This window comes from Physcomitrium patens, chromosome 5 (assembly GCF_059467195.1).
Source record: "Physcomitrium patens ecotype Gransden chromosome 5, ASM5946719v1, whole genome shotgun sequence".
Classification (NCBI taxonomy): domain Eukaryota; kingdom Viridiplantae; phylum Streptophyta; class Bryopsida; order Funariales; family Funariaceae; genus Physcomitrium; species Physcomitrium patens.
Window position 1 is genome coordinate 1461889 of NC_143414.1, and position 18211 is coordinate 1480099.

Here is an 18211-nt window from a genome sequence, read left to right on the forward strand (position 1 = left end):
ATCCAAGCATTTTCTCATTGTTTTTCAACCAATACAAATCTAGCAATGGAGAATATTTTTGACAATAATTATTATAGGTGGGTTGATTTAGTAAATTCTTGGATCAATTTAACAATTATATATATATATATATATATATATATATATATATATTCTTAATAAGTACAGCAAATTTTTAATAGATTATATATTATGTAATGGATATTTTTCTTATTAATATAGAATATTTTGTAAATTAAAATTAAAAAACCAACTATAAATCTAAGAAGAAGAAGAAGAAGAAGATAATTTAATTTTTTTCTCTCTCTCTTTCTATATATATATATATATATATATATTTTTTATTTGTATTTTAAATAAATTTATAATATTAATGAAAAAATTAAATAAATCCTAAATATACATACTCACATACAAATATATATATATATATATATATATATATATATATAAGTATTAATCAATTTTTTTAAAAATAATAAATAGAATTTTATAGAGTAGAAACTTGGATCATTATGTTTATATAAATATAAATGCATATATATATTTGAAATATCGTTAATTGAATGATCATAGTTTTTTTTTTTTAATATTATACATTTAATGCTTTTTCATAAAATATAATAATTAAAATTATTTGAATTCTTGTTATAAACATAAAAAATTTTACTTTTTTAATAAAATGATATATATATATATACATATATATATAATTTAGCATACATAATTGAATTTCAACTTTTAATTTTCATTGGTAATGTAAATAGTAATTTAAAAACTTTTATTAGATTGTAATGAATAAATTTCAATTGTTTACAATATTTAATATTTTATGACAATTCACTTATAAATAATATATGATTATTGAAGTATAAAATATTGATTTACCAAGTTTTTATTAGAATATTATTATATTCAATCTAATCATTAAAATGTTTAGATTTAATATATTTTAAAATTAAACATGTTTTGATTTAGTATTAATTTAAATTTGAATATGTAACTTTTAGTAAAAAAATTTCAATCCATTTATGAATTTTCGACTAGTAAATGTTTTTGGTTAGTACATATATTTATAGTTGTAATAATCTAATATAAATTTCTTTAGCAAAGATAAATGTAATGAACATCTTTAACATTTGTTTTGTGAAAGTGAGTGGGATGCTTATAAATATTTAATAAGTTCGTGTTCCAACCTTGTTGTAGAATATCCATCTTGTGCAATCCACACCAAAAAAAATTTCAGATCCTCAAGTCTAAGAAATAGAAACATAAAAAGATGACATCATCGAAAGTTGAGCCATATACAGCTTAATGAAAAAAGTTTCAAATTCAAGCCATTTTTCCCATGTCCACTAATATGCCAACAAATTTGTTGCAGTAGAAATGAACCAACAAGTCAATGACCAATGTGAGTTGGTTGGCGTGCATGCATATAATTATAATATATATCAAGTGATTTTGCCTTTCTCTCCCTTAATCTTTAACGTTATCGCAAAAAGTCCCGTCCAAAAGCGCCGCCATGTGACGTCCCAGCGGCGCCGCAGACCGACGCGTACCGCGACGCGTCACGAATGGACGTCGCGGCGTCACGAGTCGGCGGCGAGAAGATTCACGGCTCCTCGTAATCCTCCAATATCGACAGCAGCACAGAATTGAAACAATCTGCGCAGTTGGACATTATTGGCGTGCCACGCAGACGGAGTGGCGACATCTGTGGTGCCTGCGCCTTGCTCCTATTTCACCCCGAAACCCGAACCCGATTTTTCTCGTATTTTTTGGTATTGCAGCAGGAATATCCGTTGCGTCAGAGGCTGCGGCATCATCAAAGCCCCGTGCTACGCCTCGTCCTCATCCCCTTTCATCCATGATCACCGTCGCAGCTGTCCTTGAATTCTCACTTCCATCATTCGGACCACCACGTCGCGACACAGCCGCCACGACCGTCGTGTTCCCATGAGCCCAACTTCAGTGCTCCATTCGTAGCGAACCTCATCGCTTGCGCATGATCGGGTGCTGGCTTGACTCAGATAGCTTCATGAGGTCGCCACTTCACTCGGGTTCCTTCCTAATTCCTTTGTCAACAATTCCGCGATTGTCTCTGGGCTGGTTTGTGTTGGCAAGTTGCGTTGAGCGTGATTGATTTACGTGTAAAAGCTCGCAAGAGCTGCTCTCGTGCTTTGCTTGCTGGTTCGTAAGGATATTTTGTGAAAACGAGGGTTGGATTTCTGCCGAGTGCTGTTCCCCGTGAATGGGAATACGTTGCGTGAAAGGCGGATGAGTGTTGTATTTTCTTCTGAAATTTCGAGGATCGTTGGATGATCGGAGGTGTCAGAATTTGTGTGCATTTTGGGTGAGGCGATTTAATTAGGGCGTGGGAATGAGGAGGGCGGGGCTAGCATTGTGGCGGTCAAAAGCGGGTTTGGGGAGTCTGCAGGGGCAATTGTTGCTGCAGCAGCAGCAGAATCAAACGAGATCGTACGCGAGGTCGGTTGTGCTGACGGAGGAAGAGGGGCAGCAACGCGTTGTGGAGGCCTCTCTGACGCTGGTGCGGGAGCTTGCGCGCCTCAAGGCTGATCATGTGCGCAAGCGGGGAGGCTCCATTGCCACTAGCTGTATGCTCGGAGTCCCCTTGGGTCACAATTCATCGTTTCTCCAGGTGCTTGGTTATTGCTCGTGAACTTCCAATCCAATGTAAAATTCTATGGAGCAGCCAAGATGAGTTTCGTCTGCCTCTTCCGTCGAATTACAAACCATTGAGAGTCTCATCGGATGTGCACATGATTTCACGAGGGTTTTGTTTTTGGTTGGCGATTTCTGTGCCTGGATCTGCTTCATATGAGCTGTTGCAATTACGTTGTGGGTACCGAATTTCCGATGATATCCCATGCAGATGAAATGCAACTGGGTTTGTGCTGGAATTTTTCCTTCGATTGGGTCTACGGTCGGTGTTGAATACCTGAATCAGATTGCGTTTCTTTAAACGAAATTACGCATTTTAGGATCGACGTTCTAATCCACTGTGCTTTTGCTCTTCTTTTGCTTTTAGGGTCCTGCATTCTCTCCTCCGAGGATCCGAGAGGCTATCTGGTGCGGCAGCACCAACTCCACCACAGAAACAGGGAAGCAATTGGAGGATGTTCGAGTGTTGACAGATGTTGGTGATGTGCCCATCCAAGAGATGCGAGGGTGCGGCATAGGCGACGAGGTTCTTATGCGCACAATCACGGATTCGGTGAAGCTTGTGATGGACGAGCCACCGCTGCGGCCCCTCGTGTTGGGAGGAGATCATTCCATTTCGTTTCCAGTGGTGAGGGGTGTCTCTGAGTTTCTCGGTGGGCCAGTCGACATCCTCCACATAGATGCCCACCCTGACATTTACCATGCCTTTGAAGGCAAGCATTACTCCCATGCCTCCCCGTTCGCCCGCATCATGGAAGGCGGGCATGCGAGGCGGCTTATACAAGTGGGCTTACGCTCAATAACGCAGGAGCAACGCGACCAAGCTAAGAAGTTTGGAGTGGAGCAGCATGAAATGCGGAATTTCGACCAGCACCGGGAGAAGCTTCAAAATCTGCATCTCGGCGAGGGCGTGAAAGGGGTGTACATCTCAATTGATGTGGATTGTCTCGACCCAGCGTATGCCCCTGGAGTTTCCCACATAGAACCGGGTGGTCTCTCTTTCCGAGACGTGCTGAACATCGTGCAGACCGTGAAGGGTGACATTGTCGGCTGCGATGTTGTGGAGTTCAACCCACAACGGGACACTGTTGATGGGATGACTGCCATGGTCGCCGCCAAGCTTGTACGCGAGCTGTGTGCGAAAATGTCCAAGTGAGTCCACCTTCATAAATCGGCAAAACTTCATTCGCTGAATTCACATCTGGCTGAAGACTACTACTTGTATTGAGCTATGCTTATTTTTTCTTTTTTTCTTTTTTGAAAATTAGACTCTGCGTCTAAAATGGTTGGTTTGTAGAGTGAATCTCATATTTTGGCTATGACTTACATCCATCTTTCAGTGTGAATCATGCTGGAAAATCCATGGAGTCATGTAACTCCTGTAAAGTTCATGAAAGGTACCGTAATGTGCAGTTTATATTTGTGTTGGCTCAAGTCATCAATTAGAACTGCCTGGCGCGTTATGGTTTACAAGAATACAAAGTTTTCCTTCATTGCGCTCATGGAAGTTCGTATCCATGAACGCAAGTCATCATGTTTTAGCCATGATTAATAAAGCAGCTTATCTTACCAATCACTTAATGTTTCTAAATTGGCTTGTTTGTCATGTCTGCACTGCCGTTTGTGAAGGAAATTCATGCAATGTGAATGGTAGTGAATTGAGCAACAGGAGAGGAATCAATTCTCTGTTGCGAGGATGGCCCTCAAGCTTTGGACTAGAACTGCACATAATTTGGTAACGTGTTCGCAGATTTTGTATATTGTTTTGAGGGTGCAGAATTGTTCGAGACTACATGAAATTTATTGGTGAGATGGGAGGTTCATGATTTATGACATCTTTTGAAACTTTGCGTACATTTTCTTAGTGAGGGTATTGACAGTTACCAGCGGCTTTAAAGATGGTTAGGATGTGGAAGATGTGCACACGAATAGTGTGGGCTTCTTCAAGTGAGTTTTTAAGCTCCTTAAGAAAGTGGTGAACTGAAAAGCAATTTGGTTGCAGCTATTCTGCTTGCACATTGTGTTCCATAAAAACTTCCAATGCTATCGAGGAATTTGGATCGGGTAGGCGCCGCAGGGCCAGCTGGATTGATCGGCTATAAATCAATCCGGTAGCACCTGCATATGGTCACTCAATCACGTTTCAAGCTCGTGCACTGGAACTCAGCTCCAAACTTTGAAGTGCGAACCTTTCTAATACAATAAGTAGCATAGACCATTAAATTTGCAGGTCAATTAATCTAATAGTTATAAAGACTCAAAAAAAGTCTAAAAAAAATCTACACAACATTTAATATCCTTAGACTTCAATTCTTTACGTATATTTTAGTTTCAACAACCCTTAAGTCAAATAAGTGTATTATAACTTAACAACGTATTCATCTCACTTGAGATTTGATTGAACAGCCCCAAAACTTGGCTGGAAATAATAACCTAAAGGATTCAAAAAATTCAAAACAGCTTTGTTACTGAGTGGAGGAGGTGTCGATAAGGATTCATAGTAAGAAATGCCGACTGCCTCCGTGCTCATGTAATACAAATCTCTAGTTAGACGGACTGTTGAAGATGCATAGTTTGTGTTCTTCCACTGGGATACCTGTGAACTTTGGATACACAAACAAATCTATGGTTTCTCATGTCGGCAAAGCCTCTTGGTCCATGCGTATCCTTCACTCCCCAATTCAAGCTTATCGATACAGTGGGTGACAGAACCGCTAGCCTCTTGCTTGGAGACAAGGTAGATCACGCCGTTGCATTCCACAAGCTGGGCGATGGCGAAGTGAATTGTCACGGCAGGATCCTCGTAACAAAACCTGAAAAATGAACAATGCCAGTGTGCTCGCCACTCGTTTGTTCCCACGTCAAAAACCAGAGTCTCATTACTTTTGTGCACCATACATCCTGTGCACAGCAACAAATTTTGCGTCTCACAGTAGAGTCCAGTCTGGTATTCGTTTATGGAGAAATCCTTGTTGAAAACATTACGTAAGCACAGAGGTGGACACTCAAGTGTTTAAAAATCAGATTAAGTTAGTTGAGCGGATAATGATCACATTGTATTAGCTGAATGCCCAAAGTTGTTACGACCCACTGTTTTAAATGCACGAAGCTTTTTGAAAAAGGTGTATTCTCTATTTCTACATGACTAACGAAAACATGTCTCTCTTGTATTGAAACATTGTGTAATCCAGGTTGAAGCATTCAAGTTCTTTTTCTTTACTTTCAATAGGTTATGGGCCCACGTTCTTGTTGTCTCTCCTACAAGACACATTTGCATCCCGAGAAATTAGCTCAAGCAAATACATAACTCTTGTAACTATTTTTTTGAATTTCTATTGTTTACAAAGAAGAATGAGTTGATAAGAATGCAGCTAATCAATCTTTCTTCATCTTTGCTATAAACAAAAAAAACTCATTTACAAACTAATGAATTGTCACACATGTAACAAAATGTGATCTAACCAAATGTGATGTTTATGCACAATTCATGAGCAAAATGCTACAAAGAATGTAAAACTACTACAAAAACTACTACAATTCTTTGATATAAAAATTAAGCTAAACCTTGAAGTGGTCAATCATATCAGTTGTACAAAGCAACTTGTAAATCAATTGAATAATCTTGGCAAATCCATCTTGGACCAAGCAATTATTTGCAAAATTTTGAGTATCTTGCCGCAGAGATTTCGTCATCTACAAATGCATGGTATATGGATAGAGGAGCAACCAATCATATAAAAGATTAGTTCGATTGTTTTGCTTCATTCTGAAGTATACGTCATGGACATTGGTCCATTATGATTACAAACAATAAGCAACTTTGGATATGGAGAGTTGGCCAAATTAGAATCCATTGCAAACTTAACAACACCTTGGAAGTCACAATGTATTGAGTAAGTTGTCACATGATATGGCATTGGGTGCCAAATCTTGTCAAATGTATGTAGTTTAGTTTGATTAGTGTTTATTCATCCAGTGAGATTTTTTTGTTAGATAAATATGTAGGTGGAGAAAAACCTTGGACTTGATATTCTTGTCAAGTGAAATCTTAGGAGTTATTTTGAAATAGAACTTGTTGCAAGAGTTTGCTTGGCTTTGGTAATTTAGCCATTTTAGTAAACTGTCATTTTAGTAAACCTTTGGGATTTTCTCTTTCTTCACACTTGCACTTTTGAATTCCTCCTTCATGGAGTGTAGATTTATAATCTTTCACTTGACAAGGATCTTCTCTTCCCTTCAATTTGTGGTGTAGCAGATTGGAATGAAATAATTTTAAAAAAAATAAAAATAAAAATCATCTCTCTCCTTCACTGTTTTCTGGGTTGGTGTTGTACAATCGCACTGGTCTTGTATACTGCACCACTACGGTACTGCCATGCTGCTGGCTATTGTCTCGATACGTCACTGGTTGCCAATACTAGATACGTTTCGTATAGAAGCGGGATACGGTCGTGGCGTACTGAAACGGTGCGAAACATGGAGGGTTGCGGCAGGAGGTTAATCAGTGACGCAGACTGGTTATTGGGCACTAGCTCGACTTTCAAGGCGGCGTTGGAGGGTTGAAGTAGGGTCACGATACAGGAGAGCTAGAGGTCGGTGCGGGAGCTCTCGTGACGGGGTGCGATCAGGGAGTCTCGCATAGGGTTGCGGCGCCGAGATACGGAGCAGGTTGCAGAACAGTAAGGCATTGGGACAAAGCTTGTGACGCACGGGAGATACGGTGCGGCAACGGGTTAGTGCAGTATCGGGATCTGGATTGCAGACGTTCGCAGCGCAGGAGTATTGCGGTGTTGTTGCATTATTTTTATTTTGTTTTGGTATTTCAGCGCTGGGAGCGGCATCGGGGTCTGGTGCGACTTGGGATTACTATTGCGGGAACCAGACTTGGTTGAGTGAGTTTTTGTGTCACGTTTTGGTGCGGTGCTACTATTGTGTGCCAAAATTTGGTAATGGCATGTGCACAAATTGAGTTCTGTGAACCTTGCATTGTGCAAACAGCCGTGCAAACATCGCGAAAATTGCATCACGCAGCCTTAAGGTCTGTGCGGTGAAGGGTTCTATTATTGTAATAAATCCCAACGGTCACAGATCCACGGCAATAGAGTAAATCGCGGTGATAGGGATATTTGAGATGATACTTTTCCACGGTCATGGGGTAATATATGTATATATTTACATATCCAGAACTCTTAAGTATTAAGTTTGAAAGTTCACTCCAAGAAAATATGGAGTCCACACTGGATCATTTTTGAGCCAATTTTATATGGAAGGGGTTCAAGGAATCCATTGGCATTGGTTTTTAGAGTAGAGATCATTTGGAGCATTGAAGTCGTATTTACTAAATGCCAATTGCTTTCTAAGTAGGGTTTTGATTTTCTTTTACTTCTCCAGATTTCATTTTCTTGCAATTGTTGTTTATTGTTATAGTTTTTTGCAATTTGTGACCATCAACCATAGGTAGTGCTAGTTGCTTTTGTTCACTTTTGATTTCTACTTTTGTGTTGTTGGAGATGAAGATCCAATGTAGATTTTTGGATTTTATTTTTGATACCTTCTCCTAGTTGCAAGTATTGTTATTTTGTATTTTCTTCTTCTATTTCATTTTTTCTATAACTCTCACTATCAACAAAATAATCAAAGCTTTCTTTATAACAATGTATCTTCATAGTTTTTAATCCTCCATGTTTACTACTATAATATATTCTACAAAATTCTAATATGAAATTCAAGGAATAATTATGTAAATAATGAAAAAATAGCAATTTGATGTTTATACAAATTGCTTTATATAACATGCTCATGAGAATAATATATGTAATGTATTATACCTTTATTGATTTTGAAATTAAAATATAGAATAGATAAAATTCAATTGAGCAATTGTTATATTATTATAATAATATCTTTAAGAACATAAAAAGAATGTTCTTATTGCCATTAGAATTTTTGCTACTTCTACTATAGCTTATCATTTGTCACATGCTACAACAATTTTAGCAAATGCTACCATAAGCTATTTTAAATTTAAGTTGTATATTACAATGCATTTTTTTCCAACTATTGGCATTATTATTAAAGGTAATTGTATTAATATGTAACTTCTAATTATTCCTATTAGTTGCTTGTCAAGGGCATAAATCATAAAACTATCAAAGAATCAATATATTTTTGTATCACTAAAAAAAAAATTATTTCTTCAAAGATAGTTATAATATTAAAATTAGAATAACTATTTTTAAAGATATAAAGACTATAGACTTTTGAAACAAGGCTAAGAACAAAAAAGGCATAGAGAAGAGTGAAGATGGCCTTACTCTTCCATCCATATATATTATGTAATTAAGAGCTACATGACAATATTTTATACGACTTCCAATACATATCCAATTTGTAAGATTTGTATCTAATTTGCAAGGTAAGTTTCCTATATGTACATCACATGGTCAATTTATACCACAAGTGGCCAATATATGCAATACATAGCTAATTTTTTGGTTGAAAATTCAACCTATTATATATCATATTAATAGGTCTTAATTACTGGAACAATTTAAAGTATAATTTTAAGATATCAAATATAAAATATTAAAATTATAAAATATTTTTTATTATTTAAGTATATATTAGAATTTAAAAAGATTTATTAATTATAAGATTCTAATTATAATTTTTTATATAAAAATAGAAATTTTAATTTTTTAATTTATAGTCAGGGTTTGTATTAGTAATTTTTTTAATATAATTTTTTAATTTTTTAATTTTTTGTTATTTTTTTATTTTCATTATTTTAGTCTCTTATTTTATACTACTAATTATATTCAATTTCTAATTGAAACTATCTTATAATTTGAATTAAGATGTGAATTTCATTGTTATACCTATTAATTATTTACAAACATATATTGAGTCAAATCCATGTATATGAAGCTTTAAAGAAGTTATTCCAAAAGATATTATATCATTTACCTATTTTAATTATTTCTATCTAATTTTTTATATTTAAATAATTATTAGTTTTGATTATGTCCATAATATTATAATCTCTTCAAAGTATGAGTTCTTCAAGGAGTAATAATCATATGTTGAGGAAGTTTAAGATGCAACAAATTACATTTGTAACATAATTTGATATTTATTCTATTTAAAGATAGTTGATAGGTCCTTCCAACTATTGTTGTATTATATATCATCGTGTTTGGGAATGCACTGGGCATCTGGCTGTGAAAGGTGGAATTGTGTTTTATAAATATCCAAGAATCTTAATATGTTTTATCTTTATAAGAAAAATGTAATTTGAATTTTAATTCGAAGGTGCTTAAATCCAATACAAAGTGCTCAAAAATACTCTTCTTTGTAATCTCAACCATACATAAACTCCAACTACTTTGTTTCTTTCATAATTAGATAATTATGAATCTTCTTTATAAACATTAATCCTAATCAGTAAGCTTTAGTAAGCTCTAGCTCCTAATCTAATTGTCTACTTAGAGCAAAATTTTGCATACAAATGCTACTATAAGTCTTCTATGAGTTCAAAGAGAATTCACTCCAATCCAACTTAAAAATCATGAAAAAAGGTCCAAAAACCACACTGATGTTACTTAGCCACTAATTTGAAAGTTGATGTAAATGTTCTAGCATTAATTTCTCCTTCTCTAATTGTTAACTTCAACTCAAAATTGGTGTATAGCTTGATCTTCAAGTCGTCTATCACCATGCTAAATTTTACCTTGATCTAATAAGTAGATCTTGAGATATTGTAGAAATTCTATCCAACCTAAAACTGCCAACTTTCGATACCTTCTTGTATCAAATATCTCCCAATGTCACCATTAGATTTTGAGAAATTTTCACATAAACTTAGCACATCTAATTAACCAAGCACTATCAAATTTTAAATTGTAGATGTGAAATGAATTTCACAAACTAGCTAAGAGTGCTAGCCCTAATTGTATCGCATAAATCCCAAGTTGCCAATACAAATCCTGACTTTGAACAACAATTGTTAAATTTTAACAAATCCTACAAAAACAAGCCTTATTTCTCTGAAACAAGCTTCAAGCTAATTCTCAAATTCTAATCTCTAATCTTCAAATAAAACCCTATTTTGCCCTAACTCATCATTTTAGTTGCTGGAGGTCTGATTTTGACCATGTCTTACAAAGAGTTGATCCCTGAGTATCAATCTAACCTATTCTAGAGGTTTTTTTAGCCCAACCCTCTTCTCAACTTAATCCTAGTATTAGCTATGCTAATTATTTACCTCTTTTAACCTGATTTTATTAATTTATGGTCTTTCTAAGGTAGCAAAAGAATCTCTACAGCCTAAAAGATAAAATTACTAATCTATCTTTAACCTATTAACTATTAAGATAAGAAAATAAATGAAGAGGCTTTTATAAAAGCCATGTTTAAATATCTTGAATTATTATTGAACCAAAATAATTAGATATTAATTAGAAATTTATTTTTGATTATATTTTCATCACATAGTCGTATTACATTACAACACTATTAATAATGTCTTATATCAAAGTAAAAAGACCACTATGTTATTTGATTATTCTTAAGACTTTCATAACTTCTTTTAACTATAATATTTGAAATACTATTAAAGATAGTTTCTACCTTCAATAATATCACCAAATATCAAAAGTCTCTTCTAAAGTTGTCATATCAAATATATTTATGTATTTTAATAATTAAAAAAAATTAAAAATTTAACTATATATATATATATATTACAAAAATATTACTAAGCATTATTTCAAATTAATGTCTTCTTCATATTCTCTATCAAATGTTAGCATAAAAAGATGTTTGTTACTTAATTTTTCATCATATGCCCAATAAAATAAAATATAGGTACATTTTTTAGAATTTGTGAGCATATTTGAATCCAACTATAAGGCAATCACGGAAATATTTACTTTGGAAGTAGTAATTGATTCCAATTAATCAAATAGATTGACTATCTATGATTAATTATTTGTGAAGGCTTCTTATTATCCAACTTCATTGCTTTTGAGTCCATTGATTTGAATTAATATATGAAGTTTAGAAAAGATAGAAAAAACTTTAGTTCTAAGATGAATGCATTAAAAACCATTAACTAGAAAAAAAAGAATCACTTTACTCAATGATTTTAGCTTTATGTATAAGAAAATAATAATAATAATAATAATAAATTAAAGATTAAAATTTAAAATTTAAGAATTAAAAATAATAAATAAATAAAAATAATGAATATATAATTTAAAAATTTAACAGTTGCTTATCAATAAATAAATATTTATATATGATTTAATTATACAAATTCATACTATTTATTTATTTTTATTTATTTTTGTTACGTTGCACAGCCTTATTACTATATTTACTATTTTATTACACATAGTTCTTTTTGACTATTTAAAATTATTTTGTCATCTTTGATCTTATTTTAAATTTAAATATGATATTATAATTGGCTAATGCTAATTATAATTTTAAAGATAGGAGTACAATCGTAATTACATTAGGAAAATCATGATGTTTATAAAAGAAGTACCAAATGAAGATGCTGTATTAATATTTTTCTGTATTGTAAATTACCTTTAATTTTTCCATCCACATTTTTATTCTTTATTACAGTTCAATTACTTCATTTCAGTTTTTTCATATTTCTTTAACATATATGTATATATTCATATATTTTTAGATTAAAAAAACTTAATAAAAGTAGATTATAAACAAGAAAACCATAAGTTTTTGAATTTTTTCTATCGCATAGTAATTCTGTAAGTTAAAACCACAAAGTACATAGAATTTGTATTTTTAATTATTTTTGTTATTTAATATATACTTTCTAATTTTTTTGTTATGATATAAAATGATATTTTATAGAAAAAAAATACATTCATATAATTACAACATCAGATATCAAAATTTACAGAATCAAAAATATCAAATATGATATGTACATATATATATATATATATATAACTGTTTGTTTTGTTCTGTTTTGTTTTTTTTGTTTGTACTGTTGCGTAGCTTGGCACTTGATATAGGTCTCTCTCTAATTACCTTCGCATGCCATGCAGTGTTCCATAACGTCCCTGGTTGTGATCCGTTCTTCATTATTTCTTTGTTCAGTTGATTACTTGGTATATTTCGTGGTCTCTTACCACTGCTGTGTTGAAAACCTTGCCAGCGTTGAAGTTGTCCACCAGAGTAGAGTAAAATCTTGTGACTGATTGTGGAAAGCATGTCAATATCTCGTTTTGGAGTTGGTACATTTTTACGCCCCAGGTATGTCTGGATCACAGGAAATCCGTTACAGACAGAGGAACCTCGATCTTATGCTCAACTCGGATATTCGAAATGTCCTCTAAACGAGGTCGCAAGTCATTCGATATTTTCGACGATTTTTGGATGATAGAGACTTTGTTGAGGTAATAATCTTTCTAAGGATTTATCCGTTTTAAACTTGGTTGTTCAAGGTGCTTGTTGTATATATATATATATATATATATACATATATTTTCACACAGACACACACATACGCATGCATACATATCTCCTTACCGCGAGTGGGATTATTGATTTAAATTGCAGGTTGAAACACCGATGATGATGATAGCTGGAAGTGCTGCTGCTAAGCCATTCAAGACGCATCACAATGACCTCAACATGGATCTTTGTATGCGCATTGCACCTGGACCGTGTATATGAGATTGGTAAGCAATTCAGGAACGGAGGCATTGATCTCACCCACAACCCCTAGTTTACTCCCTGCGAGTTCTACTGGGCGTATGCTGACTATGACGACTTAATGAGAGTCACGGAGGAAACGCTTTCTGGTACTTACACTCCCCTTGATTTCATCCTCATATGGTATGCCTGGTTTTTCTGCAGCTGCACATAGTGGAGTGTTTGCTAGATCTGGGATTAGCAGTCTTTCACCAAATAAAATTGAAATCGTTTCTAGATAACAGTCTATGCCGGCAATGCATTCCATAGCTATACGTAGCAGTTTCGGTTTGGATTTCACTGTGTGTTCTGAACTGCACGTCGTGGGTCCACTGCCTTTTCACAGGCATGCTGAACGAAATCACTGGGGGCTACAAAATCCAGTACCATTTGAACTATCTGTACTTGTGAGTTTAATCAAACACTTATTTAAAAAATAATTTGTTGTATAAGCGAAAAATTAAACCTAAAAAGGTATAAAAGAAACAGGTCAGACATAAATTTAGCGTTCACGAGCAGCAGAGGCGGTGAGTAAGTTTACCGACGAAGGTCGGATTTGAGGAAGAAAACACGTTGCGGGATGGACCCCTCTGACTTGGTCCTTTTGCTGTGACAAACACGGCCCTCTCCGTTTTCCGCGAAAGTGGACCAGGCCTCCTGCTTGGACGCCAGCAGCAGCTTCGCTCCATTTTGCAGTTGCCGAGTGCTGTCGCACGTGTGGGAGTGCGGCAACCGCACTCGAACACTGTTGCCTGCAACACTTCCTCACGGACCCTTGGGTCCAGATGGAGGGCTTTACCAAGTCCCTGAGATTCATGCGCTACAGTGCCAAACTTCCGACCCCACCGCGTCCGTTGAAAATGGCGATACCACACCGTCACCGGGTTCGAGGACGACGCAGGCGCAACAGAGCCAGGCATGTCCGCGTCCAGCACAATGCCGCTGCTCCTACAAGGGATAGAGCCCTCCTCCGTCTTCCACAACCTCCACCTCCCAAGTCACTTCATCGGCACGTACACCGCATCAGGAACTAGGAGAGCATTGCAGCATTTCGGACACTTCGTACTCATCGGGGATCGCAGGTTTTCTAGTGCGGATTTCGGAGGCCTGGATTCTTGTGGATGTTTGTCGCTCAAGGGAATCGGAGCGTGCAGGGAGGACGTGAATCCCGTCGCCGATCACACGATTCCACAGGGGTGTGTATCCAGCAGTGGTCGTGAAACCGTAGACCCTCATCCAAAATGGCCAAGCAATCCCAGCAGCTGGTGGCGGCGTTGGCGGCAGTGGTGGTGCTTTGTGCGGTCATGGCCGCGCACGTGGACGCTCAAAGCATTCCTGCGCCGGCTCCCTACATGCGAGGCTACGCGCCATCTCAAGCTCCAGCTGCGGTGCACAAGGGCGTTCCCGAGTACGCTCCAAGCTTGGCACCCAGCAACGCCCCCGCGTCCGCTCCGGAGGGATCACCCATGTCTGCTCCGGTGGTGGCTTCTCCGGCGTACGCTTCCAGCCCTGGCTTCCAAGGCCCATCTCCAGCTGATGCACCGGGACCCATGTCGGGAGAAGGTTTTTGACCTCGCTCATGTGGCTCTCCTAACTGAGCGCGTGAATCATTTTTGTAGCAACACATTCTTGGGAACAGTTGCAGATTCAAAAGCAGTTCCAGTAGTGGTAGATGTAGATGTGGGTGTAGGTGAAGTGAAGCATTGGTTGACTCCACAGCAGAGCATGTACAATGTCGTTCATTGTGAAGAAGAATGAATCAACATCTGAAACGAGTTCTGTTTGCATGGACCGACCGTCGTGGTCGTGGAAAGGCAGCATCATCCTGACATTACCCCATCTTTGATGTTTGGCAAGCCCTAGAGCATGAGGCTTTGAGTCTGATAGAGGCACACGAAGTATAGCTTTGCTGGACAGAGGAGCATGTACTTCATTCAAGTATTTCTTTGTATTTTAAATCTTATATCTGTATACAAGATTTTAAAATTGTTGAATTACACATAAGTATATATAAAAAATAAAGAATTAGAAGTTTAATTCAAAAAATATAAAACATTATATTTTCTACTTACAATTTAGAATTTTGCATAAACTCCATCCAAATTGTTTAATATTAGATATTCTTATTCAAATATATTTATTAATCAAGTTCTTAAAGGTCTTATCAATAAAACTCTAATAGGGTAGGTTTTATATGTATTGTAACATTTTCAATAATTACTAATTAGAGCTAAAAAAATACTATAATAAATATTTCGATAAAAAATTCATGATTATTTTTTAATATTTAAATGATAAATTGAAGGACTCTTATGGATCTAAATTGCATCTAGTTTGTAATGTAATTAGAGTAACAATTTTATATTGCTTAAACAAGGATTTTACCTTTAAAATATTTTTATTAAAATATATATATATATATATATATATATATATTCATATTACTTTTATAAACTTAGTATATCCAAAAATTAAACAATCGTATGATGTATATGATATTTTATATTTTTTAGTATGTAAAATTCGATATCTGATATTATAATTAAATAAATTTATATTTTATATATAAATTTTGTTATATCATAATAAAAAGTGAAAATTTTATATATCATAAAAAATACTTACAAATAAAAATTCTATGTACATTATGGTTTTAACTAATAGAATTATTGTACAATAGAAAAAGTTCATAGAATTATGGTTTTCTTGTTTATGCTTTTTTTTCCACAATTTTTTTTTTTTTTTTTAAATTATATATATATATATATATATATTTTATGAAAAATAACTGTAATGAAGAATAAAAATGTTTATGGAAAAATAAAAGGTGAGTTGCACTAATTAAGAGTTTTATAACAATTTTGGCAATTTTGTATCAAAACAGCACAATTTTAACGTACCATCTTAATCTGGTATTTTTTTAGAAACATCATAATTTTCTAAATTTTATTGCTATTTTAAAAATGACATTTAGCATTGGCCAATTATATAATCTTATTTAGTTTTAAGATAAGATTAAAGATATTAAACTAAATTAAAATATTAAAAATGAACTATGCTTGGTAAAATAATAAATATATTTATAAAGCCATGAAATATAAAAATATTAAAGAATATCAATAATATGATTTTATATAATTCAATAAATTTTTATATATATAATAAAAAAATATATATAATTTTAAAATTTTATACATAATAATATTTTGACAAAACATGTGTGTGTATATATATATATATATATATATATATATGTATGTATGTATGTATAAAAGTTGATAAATAACAATCAACTTCTCAAGAGTTTTATTTTTTTTTCTTTATGCTTTTTAATATTTATTTTTTATTTTTTATCTTAAGTTTTATTATTATTTATCATTATTTATTATTTTATTAAAAGTATTATTGATAATATAAAAGACATAAAAAACTCAAGTCTAAGAAATTTAAAGATACAACTTATATTCTAAGATCTATTACAATAAAAAATCTTTGAATTCAGTGATTTTACATATGTTGATGGTTTTTAATGCACTCATGTTGGAACTAAAACTTTTTCTATCTTTTCTAAACCTAACATTTTGATCCAAATTAATGGACTCAAAAGCAATGAAGTTGAGCAATAAGAAGTCTTCACAAGTAATAAATTATAGATGGATTATATAAGCCTTCACAAGATATTTTCATCTATTTGATTAATTAGAATCAATAATTACTTCCAAAGTGAATATTTTCTTTATTGACTCAAAGTTGGATTCAAATATGCTCACAAATTACAACAAATGCAACTATACTTTGTTTTATTGGATATATGATGAAACATTAAGCAATAGACATCTTTCTATGCTAACATTTGGTAGAGAATATAAAGAAGACATAAATATGAAATAATGCATTATAACATTTTAAAATTGTATACATATTTTGAAAATTTTAAACTTTTTATATTTATTATAATATATCATCAAAAATGTTTGAAACACCTCCAACTTACAATATTCAGCTATGCAACTAAAATTATTATTTATTAAACTTAATCAAATTTGATACAATTGGTTCTTTTTGGTCAATATTTCATATAATTTTACAAATATTTATAATGTGATTTTATATGAATTTATTATAATTTTTTTATAAAATAGTCGACATATTTAAGTTACATATAGGTGTGGATATATTTAACATGTATAGTATCATAATAATATCAAGTTTATAGTAACTTTTTTGGTGATATTTTTTGTTAAAATTTTTCTTCTTCAAAAATACATATGATCTTTGGAATAATAATAATTTGTTTTTATCTTCTAACATATGATTTTTATAGATTTATTTATTTATTTATTTATTTTAATATTATTCTATTATTGTTGAAAATACTAGAACACCATGTCGTATTACGTATTGTTTTGTTCAGGAATGCATCGGGCACCTAGCTATGGAAGGTGAGATTGTGTTTCACAAGTAGCTAAGAATCCTAATAGGTTTTGCCCATGCGAGAAGAATATAATCTGAATTTCAATTCAAAAGTGCTTAAAACACTCTTCTTAGTAGTCTTAACCATACATAAATCCTAATTACTTTATTACTTTCATATTTAAGCAATTTAGATTTTTCTTGTAAGCCACAATCCTAATCAATGAGCTTTAACAAGTTGTAACATCCAATCCGACCGTCCACTTGATGTGCAATTTTGCATGTAATTGTCAATGTAAGTCTTCTATATGCTCAAGAATTTTTAGTCCAATCCAACTTTCAGATTGTGAGAAAACCTCCAAAAATTGCACTAATATCACTTGGC

General features: G+C 33.6%; 1 protein-coding gene and 1 long non-coding RNA gene across 2 annotated transcripts; both read left to right on the plus strand.

Moving 5' to 3' along the window:
* Positions 1–2070: 2070 nt before the first annotated feature.
* LOC112282873 (arginase 1, mitochondrial) lies at positions 2071–4258 on the plus strand. The gene is made up of 2 exons (XM_024521000.3): positions 2071–2659; positions 3050–4258. Exons 1-2 carry the CDS (start codon positions 2381–2383, stop codon positions 3836–3838), a joined length of 1068 nt encoding a protein of 355 aa, XP_024376768.1. The 5' UTR covers positions 2071–2380; the 3' UTR covers positions 3839–4258.
* Positions 4259–4294: 36 nt separating this feature from the next.
* Positions 4295–5141, plus strand: LOC149989221 (uncharacterized). The gene is made up of 2 exons (XR_016502819.1): positions 4295–4417; positions 4685–5141. It is a non-coding gene; the product is annotated as an uncharacterized LOC149989221 (long non-coding RNA).
* The last annotated feature ends 13070 nt before the right edge of the window (positions 5142–18211 follow it).

Bases quoted from the DNA above. Each gene is read 5' to 3' on its own strand.
- LOC112282873 (XM_024521000.3), top strand. From the start codon at position 2,381: ATGAGGAGGGCGGGGCTAGCATTGTGGCGGTCAAAAGCGGGTTTGGGG. The intron at 2,660-3,049 runs GTGCTTGGTTAT...TTTTGCTTTTAG, and splicing joins ACAATTCATCGTTTCTCCAG to GGTCCTGCATTCTCTCCTCC.